Source organism: Perissodus microlepis, chromosome 2 (assembly GCF_051167445.1).
Source record: "Perissodus microlepis isolate ML-2025 ecotype Zambia chromosome 2, ASM5116744v1, whole genome shotgun sequence".
Taxonomy (NCBI): Eukaryota; Metazoa; Chordata; class Actinopteri; order Cichliformes; family Cichlidae; genus Perissodus; species Perissodus microlepis.
In genome coordinates, this window is record NC_140462.1 from 13,279,045 (window position 1) to 13,300,495 (window position 21,451).

At 37.6% G+C, this 21,451-nt stretch overlaps 1 protein-coding gene across 1 annotated transcript in view; it reads left to right on the forward strand.

The window, feature by feature from the left end:
* LOC146392470 (neuronal acetylcholine receptor subunit alpha-7-like) overlaps positions 1–13,959 on the forward strand; it is a 33,314-nt gene extending 19,355 nt beyond the window's left edge. Inside the window, exons 4-9 of the mRNA XM_084948127.1 lie at positions 530–639; positions 8,361–8,608; positions 9,376–9,570; positions 10,152–10,238; positions 11,758–11,867; positions 11,969–13,959. Of these exons, the coding sequence (XP_084804253.1) occupies positions 530–639; positions 8,361–8,608; positions 9,376–9,570; positions 10,152–10,238; positions 11,758–11,867; positions 11,969–12,562 (1,344 nt within the window). The 3' untranslated portion in view covers positions 12,563–13,959. The remainder of the gene's footprint in view (positions 1–529; positions 640–8,360; positions 8,609–9,375; positions 9,571–10,151; positions 10,239–11,757; positions 11,868–11,968) is intronic.
* Positions 13,960–21,451: the final 7,492 nt, after the last annotated feature.

The following is a 21,451-nucleotide window of genomic DNA, read 5'->3' on the forward strand; positions in this document are numbered from 1 at the left end:
ATAGGTGTTTTTCAGTTACACCTAACAATTTGGCTTCTTTAACCTGCTCACCTATGAAAGCCTGCCTGGACCCAAGCACCAGATTCTCGGTTTTTGGAAAAAACATTGGAGCAACCTGATGTTTAGGTTTCTAATGGTACACAACACATAGGTTGTTAACACAAAAGGCTCAAGCAGCCAGATTCAGCGTCTCTGTGTCATTGTTCTGTTGCCTTTCCCGCATATACTGTTTACATGACACAGTCGACACCCAAGTCCAAAGTCCAGGTGTATTTAAAGAAATACAGCAGCTTTCAAAAAGCTAAGGGAAGAACTATCACTAGTTTACTGTCCCATGCTTTTTCTATTTTAAGATACAAACTTTTAATGTAGCTTGACTGCTCCATTTACATTTTTGCTATTCTATTTCTTACATTGTGACAGGTTACAGGTTTAGCAGTGCATGAGGGTAATTATGCCATTTTATAAAAATGCCACATAATCTATAACTGAATGAATGAGTCTATAAATATGTATGTTTCTGTCTCAGTACTGGACAGACATCTACCTGACCTGGAATCCAGAAAACTATCCCGGTGTCCAAAACCTGCGATTTCCTTCGGACCAGGTCTGGACGCCTGACATCCTTCTTTACAACAGGTCAGTTCTGACTTTGTCCACTCATTACAGCCTTACTTTAGAAGGTTATGACCTTGATCTTTCTTAAAAAATGTTTTTCTACTTTTCTTGTGGAGCAGTTTAACACTGTCTGTCCTTTGCTACAAATAAACTCACCTCTCAGAGCCATCTTTCCTTGCACTATGTATTTTTGACAGGAGTGAATTAAACGTCTATATAATTCTTTAGATATGCCGCCATTTTGTAAATTAAATTCCACCTTTAATCTCCACAAAACCGTGCAGATTAGTTTGAGCCAAAGTGATAAATATTCAATCAAAATGCAGCACAAACACATTAATACACAAAACAGGAGGAGACGGGTTATTTTAAAAACTCTGAGGCAGTCAAGTCACTGACGATGAACAAAAGCTGATAAAAAGCAACTGATGTCATTAAAACTGATTTTCACTATATTAAAAAAATATTAAAATGTTAAAAAATAATAGTTTTTAATGAATTTAGGAGCCACACAAGAGCTAAGGTCAAAATCATTGCTTTCATAAACGATGTTCAACGAGCTCATTGCATTTTTGATTCAGGTCAAGCTGATGATGGTGGCTTATCCACTTCATGCTTCTGTGTAAGGCTTTCTCAGTCCAATTAAACATGTAGGCCAGTTGTTTTCCTCCAAAACAACTAATTGCAATGCTTGAGTGAGAGATGGATGTTCAGTTTGAGACTAAAAGGAAAGGAGAAGATGAAGGGATGGATAAATTTAGTGCCTCCAGCACACACATCACATGGAACATTAGGACAAAACAAAGGTCTAGGAGTATTAACCCAAATTTTAAAAGCTTAGCTTTTAGACCTGCCAGGATTACCCAACCTAATCTCTTCACTCTCACCCCTCTCTTTCCCCATGTCTGCCTTTTACCCTCCCCTACCCCTTCACCGCCGGCCTGTCTCACCATCCCTCTTTTCATTTTATTTCATTTGTGTCTCCCTCCACGTCTCTTTCATAACTCACTGTCTTACTATAATTCATTCCATTCAATCAACTCTTTCTCTCCATATTTTATCGTTCCCATCTTTCATCGAGTGCTCTTTATAAATCACTCCATCTGCTCTGTCAAAGTGTCAGCATGTTTCCTCACCCTCCTCTCTCTGCCCGCTTGTCTTGTTATTTACCAAACACTTTTAGTGTTTTGTCTTCATATTTTTTTGTTTGACTTTTTTTGTCAAATCTAATCAAATCATAGTGAAACGTATCAGTCTGTGCAAAACAGGCAGAAGGTTCTGTCCTCTTTGTTTCATGTTAAGGGTTTTCTATAAATTTGCATACTTTGTCAAAGTAAAGTCTCCCTGTTGTATTTTACAAAATATATTGATAGTAACATATGTCCATTACAGGACTACTGCTAATATATTATGGCCTGAATATTTTTTTTACAGCTTTTTTGGAGCAATGGCTGAAAAACCCCCCAAAACAGATCCTGTTGAGAAATCAAAAAATCTGTTGAACTCGCTAAAAATGAAAAGCAACATAAATATGAAGATCCAGTCCACAGTTGAGCATCAGGGTTTATGGACCTCATGAGGAAATATCTAAATTTACAGTTTTCAGAAATATTAATAATATAGCTACTATTATGGTTATTATTGGTAGGGTTGCTATGGTTACACTGCATGACACTGAGCTTTCATTACACTAATGCACAACAAACATCTGTACAGAAATTCCCACGACCTCTTCTCTTAGGGGTGCCACTTGGGCCGATGTATGCAGTCTTGGTAAATATAATAATTACATACTAAATAGTACTTATTCCATAACATTTTAACTCATAATCTTAAAGTAACATTGTGAGGGACCAAGCAGCCAAGGCATAGAGGACACGGAAAAATGTCTTCTAAATGGGTTCTCTTTATTTTAACCCTCAAAAAAAGTTCAAAAAGACAAAATTCAAAAATATAATTAGTGGGCTCATAAAAGAGGTCAACTAAATATAACTCTACAAAAAGTAATTTCCAGATACTTATATAAACAAAGTGGACACAACTTAACTCACAAACTGACCTAATCACAAAGACACAAGAGGGTAGCTTTTATAGTGGTTTGACCAAACCATTTACACACAACAGGGGGGAAACAAAAACAAACACCAACACTAACTAAGCACAGAATAACTTTAAGTAAAGCTAAAACACCCCTGTTTCTGATAGCACGTGCTTGGTCCTGTTGAGCAAGCATTTTGTTCTCAAAGTCCTCAACCACACCTTTTGCCCAGACAGCAGACAGCCAACGCCCCAAACCAGGTAACTCAAAGAAAGAGAAACATAATTAATATAACAGAAAATATTTTTAGAAAAACCACACAATGCTATTATGCGCGTGCCTCATAATATCAGTGTTAGGTTTAAGTAAAATGATTAATGAAACATATTAGTGAATAAGCAACTGCAAACCAAACTAATAAAGTGAATGAATGGACTTGTTTTACCTATGTGTGGCTGATGCCATCACAAACATATTCAACATATATATACATAACATATATACATGTATACAATGAATATGCAAATATATAACAAAAAAACTGCTATGAGGCATATTAAATACCAGTTCGTCATTTTTATCCAGAGATCTTGTCATCCGGTTTGGGCTAATTTATCTGTAATTTATAACTTTATATAACTCTAAGAACAAAATGTATTGCACTTAATCACTCTCATTTTTATGTGAACACTGTCAAAGACGCACTTTGTGTTTTCTTTAAATTAATAATTCCATGTTACCACTGTTGGATGCTTGGGGTAGGTGTCCTCCCTACAAGTTGTAAGCTGAAGAATGAAAATAAGAAGTACTTACTAGACAAAAGCTTACCATAAATTTTTTTATTCATTTCAATTGTATTAATATTACCATAATGATGTGTAGAGGTGCTGAGATCCGATTCTGTCTAAATATGGAATGGACTGAACGGAAAGACAAAAAATGAGATAAGCCAGCTCATTTCTTTCCCAGTGTGAAATCTCATATTTCTCTGATATTGCTTTTGTTATTGTCAGCCTGTTTTGTTCACACTGCTTCACAATTATATTTTACGCATGGGTAATCTATACAGTGAGCCATGGATTTATCATCCAGAAGATATCTGTGCATTCCTGCCTGGGGAAAATAGTTTTTTATCCTCCATCTTTGCAATAGTTTCAGTCTTTAATTAGCACATTTCATCTTCCAGTTCAATAATTACAGTGGGTCTAATGACTTGCGTTTCGTCAACTGGCCTCATGAAAACACAAACCAAACTTTAATTAACAGATGAGACCGTTAAGATATTTCTCTTCTACTGAGACTTCTTTACTTCTACTATGGCTTCTCTGAAAAAACCCCCGAAACTTTTCTGTTAATTCACAAAATACTAAGTTTTAAAAAGACACTTTATTTTCTGTTTCATGCTTTGTCTTTTACTTGTTTCGTTTTATTACGCCAGGTTTTGGATGAAGCCTTTATAAATGCTGAAACACTGAGAATGATTCAGACCTTTGATGGTGCAGATAAAATAATAGTCGTTATAGTCATACCATTGTGACATTTTTCAAAGCCACCTAGTGGCATTGCTGTTCTGGTTGCTGAGCATATGTTTGACATCTCTGATATAAAGTAAATAGATCTATAACATACCGAATATTTGAGCTGTTAACTTTTCTCTCATTAGAGGAAACAGAAAGCTGCAACGATGAACATAACAGACGTCAAATTCAGGTAGGACAAAGACTGAATCGCAGTTATGGCAGAAAACGTAAACATACAGCACACAACATTGTGACAGGCCATATGATTTAATAGAGAAGTAATCAAATAGATGGATGTGGACTTTTTTTTCCTGGATGGATAGCTGAGTTGAATGAATAGACAGATGGCTGGATTTAATGATGTTTCTCTGATCCATTAAAATTAATGAAGTTTTGAATGAAAGAAAAGAGTCACTGTCTTTACTGCCCATGAGCATGTTTTCAAAATTCACGATGGTTTATAAGAACCCTAAAAAAACCCAATTCTGTCATCTATTATTTTTTCACAAATCGCTGAAGTGGTGACAGGATAAGTAACAATAAGGTGCGGCGTTATTAGTATATGTATTCATGTCTATGAGGCTGTGCAAGTTCCTGATCTAAAATGCTTATGATGACAACATATTTAAACTTACATTACAGACAACTTATTTTATGCAAAACCAAAAAAATAATCAGATACCACTGTGTAACATTACAAGTCTTCTTCCGTCCTGTTTGCTTCTGTATTTGATGATTTGAAGCTGAATTAAGTTTATAAGTAATCCATTTAACGTCACTTTGCTCTCTGCTTCTATTCTGTCCATTTGCTAACCACGGAGCCTCGAGGCTGTCAAACAGAAAGCCTCAAGTCATGATGCCCTGAGGCTGCTTAGTAGAGGGCTGTATCTCTGGGATATGACATAATGGACATGGACAGATTGGTCTGTACTTCATGCAGTCATTCTGAGTCTGAGGCACTGACCTTGTGTAATTCTCAACTATGCTTGACTAAAAGCTTCAGAAAAGCTTTGGGGAAGGTGTTAGCTGTTTCCTCTGAAGAAATACACATTCTGTATCTCTGTTTTATTCTTATCTTTCTCAGATTTCTTTTTTAAAAAAGCTTCAGACTAATCATTTAAGGTACATAAGATTATATTTTACATAATTTTATATAAACATATTTACCGTTTGCACATTTCTTGTGCTGTATTTAGAATTTGTTCACTCTGTATGGCCTTTTTTCCTGCCTCACATCCAAAAGACTTCCTTCTTTTTATTATTGAGAGTCAGGTGTTGAGTTAGTGAGAATAAAGCTGGGTGAGTCATGTCCCATGGTGCAGAGACCTGTCACTGCCACCATTGTCACTGTCGGTCAGTCTCCGTTTCCCCCTTGCTGCACTCTGACATATCCACAGCGCCCTTTTGCCAGCCTGTATGTGTGTATGTGAGCGTGACAGCTTCTCCTTCTCCCAGGGATATCACGTGTCCAACTGTATGCTGTTTTAATAATTCTAATCTTTACATGGCAAAATGTTGGTTACTCCATTATTAAGGGTTTCAGAAACTTCAAATATGCTCACAAATGTTTAACTGTAAGGTCTGGTAGATCTTTGATGTTACTTGTGCATCGTGTAAGAGCCACATGCAATGATGCTTTAAATTAATAATTCCGTGTGACCATTGATGAAAGCACTGTGGAGGTATAAGACAAAGAAATGCAACAAAAACTATAATCAAGCTGAAGGGGTAGGCAAGTGTCTTAAGTAAAAATTGAAAAATTGCGATTAGACAAGTGTGTACCTTCTGGCATCTACTCACACACACACACTTCAGGACATCATCTACTGTGATGTGTGTAAGCGCTGATTGCAAGAAAGCTTGCACATCCAGATAAAGTAAGGCCAAAGCTTGAATAATTCATTGCGTGTCTCCACCTTGGCCAACCCCACACATCCCTTCCTGAGTACCTGCAGGATCCACAGCTAATAGCGACGCACACAGCAGAGACATAAAATATAACACTTGACCCTCCAGAGAAAAGGTCAATCACTCAATCTGAGAAGAAGCAGGTACAAAGAGAAAGGAGCCATCTACAAACTTTGGTTAAAATGCAGGCCACGTTTTTTTGTCAAGTCTCAATACTGCTGTGGGGTATTTCAGACACGCTGATGTTATCTCTCTCATTGGGGATTGAAGTGTGTGTGTGTGCCTATTGCTTTATTTTTTGTGTGCATTTTACTGCATTGTGTGTGCCTTTATACTGTGCATTTATGTAGAGATCTATATGTGGCTTTTTAAGCTGTTTGGAGTGTGAACTAAAACAATATAGCTCAAAACAATTAATACACAATGTGTCTAATAGTTTGCACATGTGTATTTTCATGTAATAAATACACTTTTTAATCAAAATGTGTTATTATTTAAAAACTACAGTACAATAAAGCATTTGCATTTGCTCCTTTGCCAGTCATATTGTCCACAGCATCAGTGGTCTGTTCCTTTTTTCTGCAGTGTTTTTTGCAGGGCTTATTTTTTGGGCTATTGCTGTATACTTTTTACCAGCACTGTCTGCTCCTTCAGGTTCAGTCCTCTGATCAAAACTTCTGTTTTGTATTCACACTCATTCAGACCTTTCTTTCAGGAAGCTGAAATTTGAAGCAATATGAGAAACTCTCACTCTCTCACTCTTTTTGTTGCAGACTTTTGTGTGTTATTTGATAGAGCAGCAAGAGTGAACAGGGAAAGACATGGAGCAAACTCAAACACAGTCTGCTGCATGGTCACCTGCTCAACCTTTATTGATATATTTTACTGAATTTTTTGTATTCACTGGTTTAAGCTGACTCATTTTTTCACTTCTATCCAAATGCCGTATTGAAGAAGGATCTAAATTGCTTTCTTCCAGCCAGCTGCTACACTCAGAATTTAGTTTGCTTTATGACTTTTGCCATATACTGTTAATTCTCTAAAAGTTCAGGTTTTGCCTCTGGCACTTTATTAAGGACTTCCCATTCTAACCAACACCAAAGGAGCTTTTCTTTAATATTTAATTAGAGTTCAAGTGGAGTACCAGAGCTGTAGTACAATCAAGGTTATGCACATGCATTTTCTTTACTGTAAGCATCTATCCCCAAGTGCTAGCACTCTTCGACTTGCAGATGTAACGTCAAATTATTTATTTGTTTTCGGTATATTACAGCGAATATTGTCAGTGAAACAGATCCAATAATTTTTATGTGTTTCATATTTTGCTCAAACTGGCGTTTAATCATTGCAACAGTTAGTGAGTTACAAAAAACACAAAAAGGATCACCTACTCTGTTTTGGTTTTGCAATTACATATTTAGCAATAAACAGTTTTCATCAAGGTGTGTAGTTGCAGGCAGGTTGAAGGCTCAGTAGATATATCACTCAACAGCTCCCTGCTGCCACTGCAGTCACTGCAGACTATACATGAAATACGTCATCTCCCCATTTTGAAGCTTCAGTGTTAGCATCTTGGCTGCTATCATGCTATCATGGGGCATGATAATTGCATTAAAATGCTCCGACCAAACATAGGTGGTACCTCTTGGCTACATCACCACCTATCTGTGCATCCACCTGTCCCTTAAAGCAGCCTTGCCTCAACTTAAAGCGTTGATAAATTGTAACGGGTTAGTTTTACATAAGCTATATACCCTTGTAAAATTATTAGCTATAAAGTTCAGTTGCTAAGCATGATCGTTTCTGTGCTAAAGATTGTTATTTTATTATCTAGTCCATAAGGATTGACTCATGAGCTAGTCTTAAAAAGTCACTAAAATAATTGCAGTTTTTGGCACTTGGCTTCAGTTTTCAGACTGCAAATGCTGGCACAAAATGCAAACAATATTAACTGTATCAGGTGTCAGCCCCATGGTAGACTGGTGCCCTCTATCGGGTGTAAACCCTTCTTTTGAACAGAGACAGGCATTGTGCAATTTGCTATTTCTGAGTGCACAGCAAAGCTTCAGGGCCACTGTGAAGAGTAGGAACTGCTACACAAATAAAAACACACAAATAAAGGCACATTGGCACCACTTTTGCTGCAAATAAACAGATGTGACAGAAATACCTTCTTGTTACTTTTTCCATCAGCGCTTGCATTCCCCAACAAGATTATTTTATCATGTGGCAATGAATGAATGCTTTAAAAGTACTGTCCCCTGCTTTCTTCACAGTGCGGATGAAAGGTTTGATGCCACGTTTCACACCAACGTGCTGGTGAATGCGTCGGGTAACTGCCAGTATATTCCCCCTGGCATCCTGAAGAGCACCTGTTACATCGACGTGCGTTGGTTTCCCTTCGATGTGCAGAAGTGCGATTTGAAGTTTGGCTCATGGACACACAACGGCTGGCTTCTGGACCTCCAGATGCTCGATGTGGACACATCCACTTATATACCAAATGGAGAGTGGGATCTTGTGGGTAAGAGGGCTTCTTTAATCAGAACATTGCAGAACTTTGCAATAAGAAATGCTGCTTAATTCAATCTGTCACCAGAGAGTGAGGTGTTACATCAGGTTTTCTTAAATCAATATTTCGAATCTCTTTTAAGTAAATAAAAAGCTAAAATACTCAGACATAAGCAAATGTTATACATTATATACATTTACACTGCCCGTTAATAGACTGACATGAGGCCAACAAAATGAGCTATAATGAATAGACTGGAAATGGAATAAGTTTTGGAAGACCTCTCGAGTGTTTCCAGCTGGGACAGAGTAGAAGGAGATCCCAGTTCCAGGGCTCTGGGGTTTAGGTTAGTTTGAAATGGGTGTGAGACAGAACCAGATGGCATGCAAGAGAAACAGTTTGACACTTTGACATGAGTGTAGCCAAGCCATATGTGAGTGGAGCTAATCACTTCCCTAGAGCTGAACCTTAAGGTGAGAAAATTCTAAAATTCAGGAAAACCATGGCCTAACTACTTTCTACTTTTTTATTTTGCCAAACATTTAAATACAGAGTGAAAATAATGAGGTTGAAATACAATTTTATTTGAGAAGGGACTGTATAAAATATTAACATAAATCCTGCCATTCAATGCATTGTACCAGAGTTAGCTTAAGCTAATTTGCAATCCCATTGGCAGGTCGCATTGTCACATGGTGTTTGGGTTTACATGGTAACAAACATTTAAATGAAGTTCGCTCTTTAGTCCACAGAAACAGATCTGCATTTGTGTCCTTCAGGTGTGCCGGCCAAGCGTAATGAGTTGTACTATGAGTGCTGTAAGGAGCCCTACCCTGATGTGACGTTTACAGTCACCATGCGCCGCAGGACTTTGTATTATGGACTAAATCTGCTCATCCCCTGTGTGCTGATCTCTGGCTTGGCCCTGCTGGTCTTCCTTTTACCTGCAGACTCAGGAGAAAAGATTTCTCTGGGTGAGAGGGGCATGCTGAACACACGTTAGCTTACTGCAGATATGTATTGGTGCATATGTGAATAAGTAACAAAAAAAGAAGAATTGATATTGAATATTGGTCGAGTAAAATAAAACAGAAACAACAAAAGGGGGTGTATCGTTTAGACATTCTTTAAGTTTTTAAATAAAGTGTTCAAACTAATAAGAATGCAAACACCCTGCACAGTACATCAAAACTTCAAGGTGCCCTCTCATGCATTACAAACATATTTGTCCACAATGAATGTTGTAATGAATTCATGCATTTAAAGACACTTTAAAAAAAACACTGAATGCATTCTGTCAGTGCAGAGCATTGATGAATAGCTACCTGTCTGTGAGCAATCAGCAGCTACAAAGTAGGGGAGTTTTGAAGCTGTAACCTACCTTGAACATGTCAGAGAGGGCACAATCTGACAAATGGTTGTAGCCACGAGAACATAACTGATTACATACATAAGTAATTACAAGAATAATTTCATACACCAGTGACCCTGATTGCATCATTATGTATATGCTCATGTTCTCTCTCACTGTGTCTCTCTTGGTATCTGTCTCAAGGCATCACTGTGCTGCTTTCGCTAACTGTCTTCATGCTTCTGGTAGCTGAGATCATGCCTGCAACGTCAGACTCTGTCCCCCTCATTGGTGGGTGATATTTCTGTGTCTGTGTGAGTACATGTAACATGTTTAAGCGTGCGTGAATGTTGAATCAGGGGGAGCAAATGAGATTGGTATGCCTTAGAAGATAAAGCATACCGATGATTTTGTTTAGCTTCACCTGATACTTACTGATTATACCTCTTTGTCAAAACTTTATTATGGCTTCTGAAAAATGAGTGACAGCAGCAATAACAGGATAACTTACATTCACCTGCCACTTTATTAGTTACAACTTGTTGGTACTACTTCCGATTCATCTCAAAGGCGCTGTATTGGATTGAGATCTGGTGGCTGTGGAGTACTTTGTCATGTTAAAGAAACCAGTTTCAGATTATTTCAGCTTTGTGTGCTGGAAGCAGGCAGAAGATGAGTACATTTTGTTTATAAAAGGAATGGACTCTATGTTCAGTTTGTACTAAAGAGCCCACAGTGTGCCACTACCATCACCGCCACCTAGAACAGGATGGATCCATACTTTGATGGTATTTATGCTAAAATTCTTGCCCTGCTGTCCAAATGTTATAACAAAAATCCAGACCCATCAGACCAGCCAACTTTTTTTTTATTGTTCTGTTCTGTTGATATATCTATATCTATCTATCTATCTATCTATCTATCTATCTATCTATCTATCTATCTATCTATCTATCTATCTATCTATCTATCGATCGATCGATCGATCGATCGATCTATCTATCTATCTATCTATCTATCTATCTATCTATCTATCTATCTATCTATCTATCTATCTATCTATCTATTAGTGTGTGTGTCTGAGTTACTGTAGCTGTCAGGGCATGAGTCTTTTATTACTCGCCAGCCGTTACTTACCGTATTTCTAGACATAGTGTACATCTTGTGTTTTTCTATTGACTCTACCTCCGTATAGATATACACTTTCTAATACCAGCCTAATTTCGTGCTCCACTTCTACCATAATCTTCTTTTCTTTTCTTTTCTTTTCTTTTCTTTTCTTTTCTTTTCTTTTCTTTTCTTTTCTTTTCTTTTCTTTTCTTTTCTTTCCTTTAAGGCCCTAACCTCTTCTCTTTTATCTTAAAAAAAATATCCTAACAAATAATAATGAAACTCCACCTACACACTTATCCTACCCCCTCCTCTACTGCTTCCTGATAAGAGTCTCTCTCTCTTGCCTGTTTTTGGTTTTATTTACCTTTGCTCTCTGTTTTGTTGCATTGTTTTGCACTGCTTTTATTCACCCAGCTTCAGTTCAAATGTGCATCTCTTCCCTTTAGCAAAATAGCGTGTTGTAGATTGAGGAGAATTGCTTTCCTTTCATGATAGAGTGTGAAATCAGCCTAGTTTATTCAGTCTTGTCTGTTTCTAAATGCTAATAATTATGATCGTCTAATAATAAAATGAGGAGTAAGTGGGAAAAACATGCCACAAGTAATAAAATGATTGATCTCATACATAACTCTGGGGAAAAAACAATTAAGCCTTGTTGATTTTTTTTTGTGTGTGTGTGTTTGTGTGTACTAAACAGCTCAGTACTTTGCCAGCACCATGATGATTGTGGGAATGTCTGTGGTGGTTACAGTTATAGTCCTACAATTTCACCACCATGACCCTCACGGCGGGAAGATGCCTAAGTGGGTGAGTGACTGAAGCTTATATTAAAAGATAATCATCATGTTTGTGTTTGAATGAATATGTTAACGGTGCCTGTGTGTTGATTTTCCCCTTTCTTCTTTCAGATCCGTGTGGTTCTGTTAAATTGGTGTGCCTGGTTTCTCCGTATGAAACAACCTGGCGATGAGCGCAAGCGGCCGGGTTACAAATATCGTCACACCTCCCACCACCACTCCAGCACAAGCTCCATAGAGATGGGAACAGTACCAAACCTTACTGTGCCGATGTCACAGACATCCTGCCCACCCTCAGGCACCTCCAATGGTTCCATGAGTCTCTACTTTGGCAGTTACCATCCTATAGAAAGCCCACACTGTCCACCTTCTAGTGACTCTGGGGTAACGCTTGGGGGACGTGCCCACAGCTCCCCCAGTGATGAGGCAGAGCCACATGTCAGCAGTGGTGTTGTAGGCCTGGGGATGGGAGTGGGCCTCCCCCCACCAGAGATCCAGCGTATTTTGGAGGAGGTGTCGTACATAGCTCAGAGGTTCCGGGACCAGGATGAGGCTGAGGCGATCTGCAGTGAGTGGAAGTTTGCAGCCGCAGTAGTGGACCGGCTGTGTCTAGTGGCGTTTTCTCTCTTCTCAATCATTTGTACCTTCACAATCCTGTTGTCTGCACCCAACTTCATAGAGGCTGTTTCTAAGGACTTCACATAACTGGTCACAACAGGAGAGAAGGAATGAAGAAGGTGTAACAGGGAGAGAGAGAGTGTAAGAGTGAGGACAGTGGAAAAGGCATAAATGTACGTGGTCCCAAACCAACCAAATCTACTGAATAGGAGGCGAGCTTCAAAATGTGGTGCAAATAAATGCAAAAGCACCTGCATCATGCTACATCATAAAGGTCAGGAAAAATTTGTTTTATTCTTTCTGTCTTGATATAAGAAATAGATTGATAGATTTTCTTTAAAAGGAAAAAAATATAACCAAAAAAACAAACAAGAAAACTCAGAACACAGAAAAGCAGTGAGAAAACTAAGGACAGCATTGCATACGTGGAAGACACTACTAACTGTCTTTACCCTGAAACTAGGGTAAACATCATTGCTGTCCATTAAAATCACCTCTCCAATGATACAAACTCCACCACAGTCCTCTTTGTTAAATATTATTCTCCGGTCCACTTGCACCACCTCAGTCTGAGTTCATACACCCGTTGTTTACCTTTTAAGCTAATAAGGAAGTCACACATTACTTCTGATAATGTAAATCCTTGGAAAAATGTTTAGTGTAGTTACTGAAATGAGATGTTTCACTGTGAATCTTAATGTTTTCTTGTTCGCGTAGATCAACAGAGCACTGAACAAAACTTTATTGCTTTATTGTTCTTTATTCATCAGTTTAGGAACTTCTCACTTTGTCTTGCCTCTTCATTTCGAACTATAGAATCTGTAACGTAATAAGAGCTGTTTGGGACAGTGAAAAATAATGTTTATGAAATATCCAGTGTATTGTATTGACAGCACTGTGTTGACTGGTATTTATGGTTGTTGACCAGTAAAAACAAGATGAACTGGTGACTTTTCTTTTTCGAGTACTGTAAAATATCACATGTTGACCTGTACAGTAAATCATTTAACCAAGTGCTCTGACGTGACATGCACTTAATATTCATTTAACTGTTGAAAACAGGTCACGTAGTTGCACCAGTTTAAAAAACAAGCAATCACTTGAAAGCTGTTAAAGAGTTTGCACTTGTTGGAAATCATACGTGGTTTCTAAGGATGAAGAACAAAGTGACTTTTGAATCCTTGACATTGCTGACACTTGCTGGAGGCTCAATCGCAAACAGAAAATGTCATAACCTCATTTGCCACCATATCACCAAAGAATATAGTGTTGATTCAGGCTAGGATCCCAGTATGAGTTTTCCTGAAGGAGTTGAGGAACTGAAAGTGACTGAAAGCTGTAAATGTTTACTTCCACCTCCACCTCCCACCCATGGAACAGTTGCCACCATTCTCTGGTAGTTACAGTCTTTATCTCTTTCATTCTGCCTAAATGTGAGTGTTTTGCTCTCTGTGTTAATAAAAGACTATTTATTCTCCGTATAACAGGCTCTGCATAAATCTGTGGGGATATAATGTGGAAGGAGGCAAACGTGTGGCTTCGTTGCTATGTGAGACAGTCACTATAGAGTCTACACATAAAACACAATCACATCTAATCCTTATTGGTCTATTGTTGTGAATATTGCATTTATTGAATACTTTTAATCACAGAATGATCCCAAACAACAAATAATAGTTGAGAATTGCTGTAAAACACATCAAACAGTCCAAGGATCTTACTGGAGTAGGCAAATACAGTGTAACATTTTATTCAAGGATCTGTATATTCTTCTCTCTTTTCAGTAAAGCTTTGGTTTTCTTAGATAGTGGCATAAAATTGTCTTTGGTCCCAGATAAGGAAGGGGAATGAAAAATTGAATGCGGGAGGAAATTAAATATAAATCTGAGCTAAAACCATGACCATGAATTTGGGGCATGTTTTCCTTCTGTGATTTAGGAAACATGCTCTGATTTCTTTCTTCCTCTTTTCCTTTTTTTTCCTTTTGCGAGACCAACAAAGACATTCTCTAAAGTCCCAACTGTTTGATGTTTTGTGGATAAACTCCAACTGATAGGACTGAGCCAAGATTTCAGGAAGAATGACTGGTGCATTTAAGTCTTGAAGCGATTTTACTGTTGTATGTACGCAGACAGGAGTAGTGTTAAAACCAGTTTACAAGTGCACATTTCCTTCTACAACCACAATTTTCCTGAAGTCAAGCACAAACTCATTTTGTTAACAGTAAAACTACAAGTATTATCATTTGAAATGATTTGATTCACATGGCAACATTAATTAAAAATAAAACCTTTGTTCAGGTAAATCTTTTGAAGCTTAGAAATTAGGGTGGGCTTTATTTTGCAGGGGTGGACGTGACAAAATAAACCTTTTGGTTGAAGGGTTAGACTGAAAAAAATATCATACTGTACAGTTATGGTCCTCTGACTATGAAGAAACTCTATACTGATGTAGTTGGTATGCATAGATGATGCCACAGACTGACATGTATACTTTCTATTTATTTTTTTTATAAAAATTAAGCACTCTATAGATTCCTCCTTCTGTTGTATTATATAACTGTGATCAATCTCACCCTCATGCTTGTGTTTTATTATTAATAAATTCGGGGTTATAGATTTGATCAAAATCACACCAAACAGTCAAAGTAACAAAAGTTAATCTCAACTTACAGTTGGGGGAAATAATAATAGGAAACCCTGCAGAATTTGTTAGTTTGCTGTTATCTTTCTCTCCTTTAAAATTATACACAGTTCATTTCGTTGTAAGTAGACAAACTTACAAATTCAGCAGGGGATATAATAACTATTTGCCCCACTGTAGGTCAGAAGGTGGCTCAGTAGTAATCTATGGCCCCCATTTACCTGTATGCACTCTCGATAATACCTGGGCATGTTCCTGTTGAGATGGTGGATGGTGTCCTGGGGATCTCCTCCTCATTTCTCATTTCTCATTTATTTATTTATTTCACATTTGGTACAACAGATCAAACAAACCAACCACACTTTCTATCAATAAAGCACTACAACCATGTGTGAAAAGGAGCAGGAAGAAGAAAATATTCTTATTAAACCCTGCCCCCTATCTACAATCCAACTTATATTACAAGTGGGCACCAAAAATCAGGAAACAAACTAATATTAACATTTCTCTCCGGTCCTAACCCAAACCAAACAACAAATTTACAATCAGAATATACCACTCCACATAGTAACAAGGAGAAAAATAAATTTAAAATAAATAAAACAAAAAATTATAATGGATCCTTTTTCAATGAACTCCAATTTCATTCGCATTCTTCATATTGAGTTATCGTTTTAAGCATGTAACACTTTTTAAAACAATGTAAACTTATACAATTCTTTAAATTATAATGAAGAGAGTTCCACAGTCGTATACCCCTAACCGTTGGACTCATTAATCTTTGTGTGGTCCTAGCTAACTGATGCTTAAAATAAAATTTCCTTCTGCTATCTTCTCCCCCTGAACACATTAAAAATACTCTTTGTAACTTAAAGGGCAAAATATTATTTTTAGCCTTAAACATAATTAATAGTGTCCGTAATTTCACTAAATCTCCTAATTTTAATAATTTTGATTTTATAAATAATTTATTTGTATGTTCTCTATATTTAACATTATGAATCATTCGTATCACTTTCTTCTGTAATAAGTTTAGAGGTTTTATAGTATTCTCATATGTATTCCCCCAAACTTCAACACAGTAACTAAAATATGAGAAAAACAATGAAAAATATAAAATGCGCATTGTTTTGTAATCTAATAAATCTCTTACATTTCCCAAAATATAAATGCTTTTAACCATCTTCTTTCTAATATACTCAATATGAGATTTCCACGTCAAATTTTCATCTACTATTACACCCTCCTAGATCTAGATCTGAATTAGCTCCTGGACATTCCTTGGCACTATTTTGTGACTGAGATGAACCAATACACAACACTCCAGAGGTTCTCAGATGAAGGCAACGATTGCCATGAGGGCCAGTGCCTTTGTTATCCAATAACTGCCGACACAATCTGGCACATGAGGCCTCACATGGGCCCAGAGAACCAACTTAAGTTCTGATACTATGCCTGATGATTTCATCTTGGGATGAAAGCCAGGATATCGTTGGCTAACATGTGGAGGTCTGTGTGACCATAGGGAAGGATATACCTCCCCAAACTACCACTGACTCATTGCCATCATGCTGGATGATGATGCATGTGGTGTAACATTTACAATTGCATCCCCAGGCTCTTTTACATCTTTCACAGATGTTGAGTCTGAACCTGTTTTAATCTGTGAAGAGAATGGCGTGCCAGTGGCAGACCTGCCAGTTTTGGTGTTTGGTGGAAAATGGAAATCAATCTGCTTGGTGCTGGACTAAAGCCTCTCACAGTTTGATCACAAACATAAGCAGCCCGACTGAGGTCATTTTGTTGGTTCCTCTTTGCACAAAACGTGCCCTGTCCCAAAACCTTGAAGATACCCTGTGCCATCCTGGAGGAGCTGGACTGCCTGTGCAGTCTGAATAGGCTGCAGATATGGTTTCATGCTACCCACAGTGACAAGGGCACTAATAAATAGCAAAACTAGAGGAAAATAAGTCAGGAGAAATAACACTAGTCTGTGGTCACCACTTGCAAAACCATTCCTTTTTGGGGAGATCAGTTGTTTTTGTCTTTGTCTTGCGCCTGTTGCGACTTTAATTTACATGAAAGCGTGAAATAGATTCACACTGGTTTATGCTTCCTGACTGGACAGTGGGATGTCTCTGAAATGTAACAGTTTTGGGGTTGTGCAGTGATGATTAAACATTTCCTTAATTTTCGCAGTGTATTTCATTGTGTGCTTTTCACTGAGACAATAAGAAATGGTTTCTAATAATATATTTTGGCCTGTAACTAATGTCATGCCACTGGCCACCAAGCTAAAGCTAATAGGTATGGTAAAATTATAATATAACCACATTTCTCACCAGGCACGATAAAGTTATTTTTCATAAGACTGTTTTGAGCGGAGTTACCTGTCGAGTGAATTCACTGGAAATTAAATACTGTATGATTAAAACTGTGAAAACCAAGACATAAAAAAATATTTTGGACTAAATATATTTCAGTAACAACAATAACAAAATGCTAAGTAAAAATATGAGGGGGTACTAATAAGAATTACTGCAGATGCCTTCTCTCATGGGAGAACTTCCTTCTTTCTGACCATAAGAAGGTCTATTATTCACGTCCATTATTCAATGTTTATTCTCGTGCATACATTATTTTGTGTGTGTGTGTGTCCGTGTAGAACATGTTGAGGGACTAAAGTACTGTACTGAGATATGCCTGCTGCACTGCGTTAGCATTCAAATTACTTATTAAAAGGGCATGGGAATAGAAATGAGTGAAACAGTCCATGACAGCAGGAGATGAAAGCACTGCACCTCAACAGCATCACTATGAACAAGCTGTTAAAGAAACACGTTAACTTGAAAACTTAAAATCTATTCGTTGATGTAAAACATGAAACTGCATGATTAGACATTGTTTAACAGCTATTACAGTGGAGGTTTTGAATAATTTTGTCGACATACTATAAGCAGGAGATGCAACTGTATCCTAATACAAATGCACCATTAAACACCAGTGCCAGTTTAAATTTATAAGTAGAACAAAGAGGGTACATTAACCTCCTTGTTCCAATTGTCTGTGAATTTCACGACTCACAAGTGCCACTTCATCGATCTATCCACACGAAAGCCCACATACTTTTATTCTGCAGTTGTGGAAGTTAGATAATTAGAATTTATATTTTGGTGGAGAACATACGCAAAAGTGTAATTGTGGACATAAACTGAGTTTGGTTTAAAAAAACACACAGAGACACTTTTAGAGAGAAGACACTTAGACTCAGTCAGTGGGAATATTACATAAATGAGAATAAAGAGGGAATCCTACAAATGGAAGGTTTGTGATAAGAGAGCTTCTATATCCCATGTATTCATATATTTTGTGAGTGTGTGTTATGCATAAAAGCTCTTAAGATATTCTGGCTGGGAGACAAGTAGCCTCTCTATATAAAGCCTACTGTGTTAAAGGTTAATCCCCCTCACTCTGTTTCTGCTAGACAGGCCCTCCTTTGTTTAGCTTTGCTTGCCTTAGCTACACCCTTGAGGTTTTGTGTATATTTGTATGTCTGTGTGCACTCACGGTCTACACACTGATGATGGTATAGTGGAGCAAAAACAAAAAATATAAAAAATAAAAATAATAAAACAAATACTCAGGGGAAAGTTATATTTGAATCCAGGACTTTAGGTTAGTAACAGGTATGTTATTAAACAGTAATAAACCATAACTAGCCAGCCCTTTATCCATATTAGTGATACAAGGCTGAAACACATATCAACTTAAAATGATTAATTTACATTCATTAAAGGACCCCATATAAGAAGAATTCATATTTCTTTGGTAAATTAAGTAAATTTTGATGTTACCACATAAGTGCTGCCAAAAATCTTTTTTTTTTTAACTTCCCAACTGGTTTCACTGCAATCTTTTCTTTTACTAACTGGCACTGAAACAAGACCAGAAAACACCAACTTCATGTAATTAAATTGGTTAAAATTCTACCTCGAAGTGTCGACATCTGACATATTATCATCTCTAACATTTTGTCATTATTTGTCATCAAACAATGCAGAAAGACACTGGTCCCATATTGGTACAAACAAACAACCATAACTCAGGGCAAGAACATCTAGCGGGCAGGCAAAACCCAAAATAACAAGGACCTAAACATGCATCAAACAAATTCAATACTATAAACAAAAGCAATGCAAGTGTAAAAAACTATTAGGGCATTGAGGTCATGGAGGAACATTTTAATCTCTAAATCAGTTTTAGGTTTTGGACCTATTCATGAATTTACAGGAAACATAGTCAGGTTAAGTCAGTTCATTTATATCACACATTTAAATACAACAGATCCACAGAAAGCATGGGAGATGCTGTATAATCCATTTATAATGAATTAGAAGTCACTCACCTCCCTTTAATTAGAAGTCTGGTTGCTCTGGTACTCATCTGATACATCATCATGGATCAGAGCACAGCAGTGGTGAGAAGGTAATGGTAGGTTTGTGATACACACTTATACATTATATTGTAATCTCTTTATTGTTGCAATTAATTATTATCAACATTAATAATTCAAGATTTTTACATCATAGATTTACAGTAAAACATACATGACCAGACCTAAGCAGACCCATATGGAAAAGAAATAGTAAAAACTTATATGATTTACTCATGAAAGTGGCCACTTTCTCATTACTTTTATATATTGTTTTAGTAAGTATCCAAAACATACAAGTTTCATTATATAATTTTTCAAGGGATCTTATATCTGTTTTCACTCTTGTATGCTTTTCATACAAGTTTCACACAAGACAGATACAAACTTTATAAGATTTATATATATCTTTTCCATATGGGAGAGCTCAGTGTATACAGCAGAAATACAGCAGCAGCATGCTCTGGAGCGATCCAAGGACTGTGAAAGTAGATGTTCAGCAAAATTCAGAGATACATTTTTAACCCTTCCTCAAAAGCATTCTCATGCTTTACATCTTCAGATCATGTTGTATGTTTTTCACCATTAAAAAAAATTGGAGGTCTTGGAAAAGCAATCAGACTGTTCCATTAGAACAGACGTGTGCACCCCATTTCATGCGCACCACCTGGTATGTATAGCAAACTCTCAATGATGGAGAGAAAGTCAGCCTGTTAATGTTTAAGTGCCTGAAATACTTGCCAGACCTTCACCTTCAAGACTCTTCTGGGATCACAACATGTAAAAAAGTGTTGTTGTTGCTGCTGCTGTGTTCCCCGGTGTTGCTGTTTTATATCGAGCCAGCAACAGAAGCTTTGAAGTCTGGATCTGTTAACATGGAGTTAAAGTGGTAGCATGACTGAATGTCAGGGCGCCTTCACGTACACACACATGCAAAACTTCTGAAAATAAACTTGCACATAAACACAAGCATGCCAGTGCACCGACAACATAAACTCGATCACACATGCTGTGCACAGTGGGGGATTCAGTGAGGCCAGATTGCATGTCAGACTGCTGAGCTCGGCGTGCAAATGATGCATATGTCACAGGGAATCAAGAAGAATTGAACCAAAGCAGATTTTTTTATTTCAGTTTTTCCTGCGAATATAAATTAAAATCTATGAACCTAAAAATGCAACAACAGTATATGACGGACTGAAAATGAATAATTTAGGTTCAGGAAGCTGTAGGAAAAAGTCAGGAAAGGGCAGAAAAGTAATAAAATCCATAAAAAAGTTATGGAATGAAGCTCAACCTTATTACCATCCAATATGGGAATGACCTCTGCCTGCTGAACTGCTGGGCCAGCATTATTATTTTAAAGAAAAATGAAGCTCTCACTTTGTGTTTGTGTGTGGCAGGTGGATTATGAGTGGGTGGAACTGTGTGTGTTTATGCTTGGCGAGTGGGATTTGAAAGCCAAATGTTATTGCTTTCCGAACACACACACTAGCTTCAATGCACAAATACTGAACATCACCAGAGGCCATTACCACCCCTCTTGCTCCCTCTTCACATTTTCTCATTCCGGTCCCAATTAATCCAACCCTGCTGGATGCTGCTGCCGCCATACCCGAATATTGTTTCTCTTTTCCCTAAATGTTGCCAGGCCACCTGCCTGGTCCTCTGATCCAAGGAATCCCACACACACAATCTCCCTGTCCAGCCAGCACATTTGTTAGATTAGTTAGAGCAATTTCCCTCCATTTTCTTCTGCTTATCTGAGTCAAAGATTTGGGATGGAGTGGTGATATGGGCAGCCAGATGTCATAGAGCGAGAAGCAGGGTACACTCTGGACATGTCACCAATCTGTCACAGGGCCAACACAACTGTACATGCTCACAATATACACCTATGA